This window comes from Raphanus sativus, chromosome 9 (genome assembly GCF_000801105.2).
Source record: "Raphanus sativus cultivar WK10039 chromosome 9, ASM80110v3, whole genome shotgun sequence".
Lineage (NCBI taxonomy): Eukaryota > Viridiplantae > Streptophyta > Magnoliopsida > Brassicales > Brassicaceae > Raphanus > Raphanus sativus.
Genome location: NC_079519.1, coordinates 10,838,516 through 10,846,741, shown reverse-complemented (window position 1 = coordinate 10,846,741; position 8,226 = coordinate 10,838,516). Strand labels below are relative to the sequence as shown.

General features: G+C 29.7%; 1 protein-coding gene across 2 annotated transcripts; it reads left to right on the top strand.

The window, feature by feature from the left end:
- Window positions 1-3,696: 3,696 nt before the first annotated feature.
- On the top strand, window positions 3,697-6,870 carry LOC108828745 (heavy metal-associated isoprenylated plant protein 13). 2 transcript variants are annotated; one of them, XM_018602519.2, is made up of 3 exons: window positions 3,697-4,322; window positions 5,692-6,126; window positions 6,277-6,870. In XM_018602519.2, exons 2-3 carry the CDS (start codon window positions 6,115-6,117, stop codon window positions 6,679-6,681), a joined length of 417 nt encoding a protein of 138 aa, XP_018458021.1. In that variant the 5' UTR covers window positions 3,697-4,322; window positions 5,692-6,114; the 3' UTR covers window positions 6,682-6,870. The 2 variants fall into 2 exon arrangements, with proteins under 2 accessions (XP_018458021.1, XP_056851389.1); XM_056995409.1 differs by lacking the exon at window positions 3,697-4,322 and having other exon boundaries at window positions 4,985-6,126.
- The last annotated feature ends 1,356 nt before the right edge of the window (window positions 6,871-8,226 follow it).

Sequence of the window (8,226 nt, the reverse complement as noted above, 5' to 3'; positions counted from 1 at the left end):
TTTCATCTACATTCTTATGTACATCGATATGTAATTTGGTTTACATGTTCTTTGATGGTTTTGAATGGCTACGTTCCAACTAATGTTGATACTGAATTGTTAACATACCAACTAAAGATACATATGGCGATAATGGTCTTTTTAGAAAAGCAAAACTCATATTAACAGTTAACATATATTTTCAGTTATAAAACTGCAACATCCCCTATTGACGATCATCTCTTAATGCTTCGTTTTTCTATCATGGTCAATAGTTTGTGTTTTTATCTCTTACACATAAAAGAGAATCATACGCTCTTATCCCCTATAATATAATACATTGCATTACGTAATATCATATAGTTTAATATTGAATGTATCTAGCGACAAATGAAATTCTAATGTGGACCAACCAATTTTCCAATTGAATGTAGTGATACCACATATGATTAATTAAGGTCCTAATTGATTGACACGTAAAATGGGGTACTTTTCTAATTCTTACAAAATTAAGGTTCATATTTTTTAAATGCTTCCCAAATAATATATAGGGGATATGTAATCTCTCTTGTAAAATATTTGTTCTTGTATTTTTAATCTTTATGTTTGTAAGATATTGATCAATGTAATATAACATATGTGAGAAAAAATAATTCTATATTTTATATTAGTTTTTATTTTTATTTAACATATTATATTTTATGTATATATATAAGATTTAGTTTAATACTTAAGTGCAATATAGTTATAAGGATTAAAGTGGTAAATAAAATAATACTAATACAGTTATATGTAAGTTACAAATAATAGAGACTAAATTGAAAAGTAACAGTGTTTTGAGAACTTGAATAGTGAAACCTTGAATTTTTGAGGTTTCACTATTCAAACTCTCAAAATTTGAAAGTCTGAGGGTCTTTTGGAAAGTCAAACTTCAAAATTTGAGAGTTTGAGGGTTTATTGAAGATGCTCTAACAAAACATAGTTGAGGAGTTTACCACTAAAAATCTAAAAAATAATAAAATTAAAATATGTGAAAACATTAAAATAAAATAATATTATCTGAAATTAGTAACTTAAATTTTCAAAATTAGAATTTAAAAAACGTATGCAAATAGATGAGTTAATAGATGACAAAAATGAGTTTGATTTGTTTAAAAATCAACATTATATATGTATAAACTAAAAATGTAAAAAACCAAAAACTAAAATTAAAATAATCTAAATATTTGCAAGTACTAGTGATTCTTTTGACCGGCACTAGCGATAAACTAATTATCTAAAACATTAGTGACTAACATTTTAAAAATTATCACTTCATCTCAATATATTTTTTCTCTTAAGTTTTTTGTTTGTTTTCTTCGAGTTGATTCATCTATTACATGATTACAGCCCATTATTTTTTCGGACCAGGCCTGCCTTTGCAATACTTTGTTTACTCTGCTTTTCATGTCGGTTTCCTCCCAGGTCATCTCACTTATATAATATGAATGAAACTTAGACAAAAGAAAAATTAGAAGAGAATAAGATAAATATAGAAAGAAACTCATTGAGGCAAATATTCTTTTCATACAGAAAACTAGATTTTGATCTGAACATCCATGCGGATATACATTTCAAAAATATTGTTATTTATTTTTCATATCAATATCAAAGATGGATAAAAAAATTCAAATCTGAAGAATCGAACCGATCACGATCTAAAAGAGTAATACCTATTCGAACCAAATATTTTGGATATCAAAATGTATCCGAAAAAGATTTATATACTTATATATATTAATTATTTTTAGTTTAATGTATGTAAAAACATCCAGAATAAATATGATACTTGTAGGTTGATTTAAATACTTTAAAATATATAAAATAGTCAAATATAAATATCTAACATAGTGGAAATACACTCAAAACACCAAAAACAATTATTGATTTTTGATCCAAAATTTAAACCAAACAAATTTATATGTTAAGTTTAGGTATTTTGACATATGTTATTCAGATGTATATACAATATATTATTTTATTTATAGATTTTAAGAAATTCAAAATATATAATAATTTTTTAAAAAGATTTTAAATGGGTTATCCGAACCTGAACTGAACCCGCAAAGATTCGAATATAATTCAAAGTGAAATTTAGAAATATCTGAATGGGGCTGAAATCATTGACCGGAAACCCAAAAGCCAAGCAGATCCGAAACGAACCCGAATGGATACCTGAATGCCCAGCTCTAGTCATAATTCGAACTGATATTTTGAAATATATGAATATGACTGAAATCTTTGACCCCGAATACCCGAAACCCAAACAGATCCGAAACGAACCGGAATGAATACCTGAATGCCCAGCCCTAGTCACTATTATGTATCATATATATTTCATCATATAATTAATTGTATTGGTCCATCATATAATTAATAGTATTTTATATATACCATCTTATAAATAATCATATATTCTTAAAGTTTAATGTGAAATATAAAAACCATAATTTAAATTGGTATATGAAATTAATATTTTGTTGTATTTTTCTTATATATATTGAAAACATTTTTTAATAATGGTTATTGGAAAAAATTTTAGTAATTTTATTTTTTGAATATATGCATATTTTAAATCAATTTTTGATATACATCAACTTTAAATTATTATTTTGATTTGAAATATGTATATAAAATTTAAATTTTATTTTATGATTATTTTAGACAAAAAAATGTTTTTAGGTAATTAGATTAGTCCATTTTGTATATTTTAAAAATAATACAATGGATTTCCAATTTTTATTAATAACATAAGCCATTACTTTTTTTCTTCTTGGCATACTTTTATCCATGTTTCAAAATTTTAATTTTTTTGCATTAGTTTTCTATGAGTTATTATTAATTTATGATACTTTTTTTTGAAAATGGAACTCTTGAAATTTTTATATTTGACTAAACTAAATAATGTAATAATAGTGTTTTTAAAATCTGTTTTATATAATATAATATTTATATTTCAGTTTGTGTTTTTATTTTCACCATAAAGAATTGTAAATATAGTGACAGAATTGTAAATAAAAAGAAATATAAAAAGAAGGTTGTTTAATTTATTGTAAAAACAATGGTTAAATACTTAAATAAAAGAAGTATTAAATGTGTTATTCATGTTTCTAAACTATTCTCATTTGTTATTAATTTATTAAAAATACAATGGTTAAATGTGTAAATAAAAGAAAGTAAACATCTCTACTATCTATGTTTCCAAACATATCTCATTTATTCTATTATTTTTTTTTCAAACAATCCAATTATGTACTTCAACTTTAATAATATAGATATTATTGGCAAGATAATAAAGATATTAGTGATGCAAACTGTTTGCTCTTCCCAGTTTGGGACATTTTTCAAATTCCCACATAAAGGTCTTGCGTAATTACTGCACCAAAATATATTCCAACACTAGGGTAGATGCTGGAGGGCTAAAACAAAAAAACAACGAGCAGTACATTATGGGTTGAACTTTTCTTCTCTAAAGATGTGATGTTAATGATCGCGAATGTTATTGATATATGAAACCCACCCACACCGGCGTACACGATGTGATTAATATTGTGATGTTGAATATTTCATAGAGTACTCATGGGGGTAGAGTGTCATTCTCTAAAACAACTATATTCCCATCTCCTCCCTCCCTCTTAAGTCACTTAGTTTTCTTTTGAACCGGTTTGTTTTAGTCAAGTCTATATCTATTGCCTAATATTTTTTTTCTTTCTTCTAAAGGCTTAGACGTGTATAAAATACATGATCACTTCTCCAAAGCCAAGAAACAAAACAAAAACCTAAATCTAGCTAGAAACCTTATCGCTGCCGACACCTCCTTGAACCCCCATGTCCATCCATCACGTCGCCTCAACTGAGACAAGAAGAGGAAGCAAGCCACGACCCACGAGGCATGGCCAAGCATCATCGGAAGCTGCCTCCTGTTCACCGGAGCAAAATCCGCTGCCGACAAACCTCGCCGCAAGGAGTCAACAGTCAAAAACTGAAACTTATCAGACTCACCGTAAGTCACTAAACCATGGGCTATCATCGTAACCCCTACAGCTCTACTCGTTAGGTCATTGGGCTTCACCTCGGTTGCCTTTGGTAAACCCCGATCATTGCCATGGACTAGCTACAAAGAAGTGAATCAAGCCTTGGGCCGCCTCTTGCGTGTCACGCTACTCAATCCTGAAATCATTGCTTCACTCCCATCCTGAACCACCATGCCATACCTCTAATCAGCCATCATTGTTGATGGGACAGCACTCCTCGTCTTCTCCATTTTTATATTCTCCATCTTATAATTCGTGTCTTAAGCCAAGGTGAGGACCTTTTTCCATGACGATTTGTTATTTCTTCATTCGTCGAGTTTAAGGTTAAACCGAGGTACCTACGGTACGAGCTATATAAGTCGATTTTAATTTGAATGTGGTTTATATATATATAAATGGGGATCCTATATATATAAACAAAGACAAGTATGCTTGTTACACTGTTTTACTCGAATGAACTCTTAAATCGTATTAAATATGTTGTTCTATAGAGTCCAATAGTGCCCATTTCACGATCTTTCCTCTCGGTGTTTCGAATGTCACCAATTTTTTTTAATAACTAGATTTTACATGCGTTTTTAAATCGAACTCTTATCAAATTTAATTTAATAAAAATTAAAATATTTAATTTTACTTTTGTTTATGTGTATGCCAGTTTGATTTTTGTTTTTGGTGATCGAAGTGTTCATCTTCGTTTAAGGTAAAGTTGTTGTATTTAAAATATATAGTATGCTCAAATTTAAAAATTTATAATACCTGTTAAATTTTACTAAATTGATTATTGAAAATATTCTTTTTATCTATTAGATGATTTAAAATATTATTATTTTTATTTTAATTTCGTTTATTTTCTGAAAATAAAAATGAAATAATATTTATTAATAAATATTTTGATAATAGTTATGAATATAGTTAATTATTCAAAAAATAAAAATTTCGAAATCTAAGATTTGGTATAGTAAAATAGAAATACAAATAATAATACTATATCATTTAATGGTAGAACAATCTAATGTGTAATGGTGCATTGTATTAAAATGATGTACTTTCTAAATAAAGACCAAACTACTATTAATGAAAACTCTAGCCATAATATAAATCAGTGCCATTTTCATAATATACCACGTAACTCTAAAATTATTTTTATATGTTGATTTTGTTTTAATAAGATATATCATATATGTAATAGTTCATTATAACTTTTTATCAAAGTAAAAAAATACATAACCAAGTCGTCTTCACTTGTGATAAATGGGTTTCAACCGGAATTTCCATATTGGGTTCGAGATCGTGCTATTTTGATCGATTAGTTATGTATCTGATTCTACGTTTCGTGAGATTAGTTTTTGGTAATAGAAAAATTTTAGGATCTATACAGTTATAAAAAATAAATAAAACAAACAATAATCTTACTTTATAGTATATCCTGGATTTATATATTCTCAAAATCAATAAGAAAAATATCAAGTAACCAAACAGAAATTAAAATCCAAGAGCATTAAAATAAAAATTAAAAAAATCTTTGTGACTTCATTCTCAGTTTGATTCCAGTATCCAGTGTTCGTTTAGATGTTATATAACTTATATCTAGAAAAAAATCTAGAGAACTTGCCTGACAAGTTCTTACGTGACCAAATAGGTCAACAAGATCACAAATCAACGTAGGGCAGGTCGTCTACGCGGACAAAAGAGCAGTCAGCATTTCTCCCGTTGCTTTCGTCGTTGCGTCGTTACATTTGTTTTACTTTTTAACCACATACCAAACAATACTAGCTATAAGTAAGTATTGTAAGTTAAATAAAGATTGACCCCGTTACTCTTTTAATGGTCGTCGCAATGCTTTTGGTATATGGTCGTCGCGTCGCAATGCTTTTGTTATTTAGAAATAGAAAAAAAAATATGTGGGGTCATAATATTAGATTCCTGGTAGTTTCCTACGCAATTTCTATATAATAGATATCTTCATCAAGAAGGTTCAACATCTCAAACCAGACCTCATCTTGTTCTTACTTTAATAAATATATCGGAAATTTCTGAAGCTTTTTGCTTGTTGTCTTCAGCCATGACCGCTAAGGTATCCCTTTCTTTCATATATTTTTATCTGAAAATAATTATATTTAACTTGGTGATCTTTGATTAATCGTTATATATAGAAACCATTTAGTCAAATTTATTTCATAAATATAAAATTATAGCCATACTGATCTCAAGTTTAAAATTACAGAAAGCTGTGTTGCAATTGAGTGTTCACGATGAGAAAATCAGGAAGAAAGCGTTTGTGACCGTTTCTCGATCTCCAGGGGTCTCTTCGATAACAATGGATGACAAAACCGGGAAAATGACAGTAGTTGGAGAAGTTGATACACCAGTTCTCGTGATGAAGCTAAGGAAACTGTGTAATGCAGAAATCGTTTCGGTTGAAGTTGTTAAACCACCTGAGAAAAAGCCTGAACCGGCAAAACCGGATCCAGCAAAACCTGCTCCGGCTAAACCAGCTGAAATTGTTGCCTTTCCAGTTACGCATATGAACTACCCGTACCAGTATCATTCTTCCTATGCAAATTCGTACTATCAGCCATACGGGAATTCTAGAGTTGTAGAGGAACCAAATACTTGTGTGCTTATGTGATTTAATTAGCTAGAATTGTTTTTAAAATAATGTTAGTTACGTAATAATTTGTTTTGATGGGAGAGTGTATTTTTTCTGTGGTTCTGTGTAATATATTACTCGTCTGAGCTCTATAGTCTATGTTAACAAATCATTTATGTATGATAAAGTTGAGCTTCTTTTTTTTTGATAAAGTTGAGCTTTATAGTCTATGTTAACTTTTTACTTTAAAATAATTAGTCTTTTTCTTCGTAGTTTCATTCGTGTAGACTTCTCTCATATACTAATGTTTATATACTTTGTTTCTGATTAGTACTTAATCAAATATGTTGGGATCTCTCATCTCTGCGGGTGACTGTTGCATTTATGTAAAATATTTGGATGATCATTTTCTTATATTTGGACTGCTACATACAGAAGTTATACTAATTGTTAGAAGCTAGGTAACTATCTTTGCTATGTCGTAGAGATGTTTTATATAAAAAAAATTAACGTGAAAACCCTTCTAACTAAGTTTGTTTCAGATAAAAACTCTTAAACTAGTTTGGACCATTTCGGTTATCAAAAAACATATTTAATGAAAAACCCATAAACTAAATTTACTAGTTAATTAAACCCCTCTGGTCAAAAATACTACTACTACTGATAAATCGTTAATATGGGGTTTTACAATAAGAACATTTCCAAGAAAAAACTCTATTTTGAAGGTGGAGAATTCTCAAAATGTAGTTTTTTATTCTAAAAACATAATATAATTTGGCAATATTTTTTTTTTTTTAATATTGAATATGAAATAACTAAATCATATTGGTTGGTGAATTTACATATTCAAACCCTATGGAGTGAGCCCAAAAATAATTCTTTTCAAATTCCCACAGCAAGGTCTTGTATAATTTCTGCACCAAAATATATTCCAACACTAGGGTGGAGCTGGAGGGTTAAAACAAAAAAAAAACAACGAAAAGTACATTATGTGTTTGAACTTTTCTTCTCTAAAGATGTGATGTTTATGATCGCGAATGTTATTGATATATGAAACCCACCCACACTGGCGTACACGATGTGATTATTTTTGATATTGAATATTTCATAGAGTACTCATGGGGGTAGAGTGTCATTCTCTAAAACAACTATCTCGATTCCCATCTCCTCCCTCCCTCCTACGTCACTTAGTTTTCTTCTGAACCGGTTTGTTTTAGTCAAGTCTATCTATTACCTAATATTTTTTCCTTTCTTCTAAAGGCTTAGACGTGTATAAATAGATATGATCACTTCTCCAAAGCCAAGAGACAAAACAAAAGCCTAAATTTAGCTAGAAACCTTATCGCTGCCGACACCTCCTTGAACCCCCATGTCCATCCATCACGTCGCCTCAACTGAGACAAGAAGAGCTAGGAAGCAAGCCGAGAGGCTTCAATCTCAAACCGCTAGAGCTGCTTCCCTCTGCCATGACCCACGAGGCATGGCCAAACACCATCGGAGGCTGCCTCCTGCTCACCGGAGAAAATCCGCTGCCGACAAACCTCGCCGCAAGGAGTAGAAAGTCAAAAACTGAAACTTATCAGA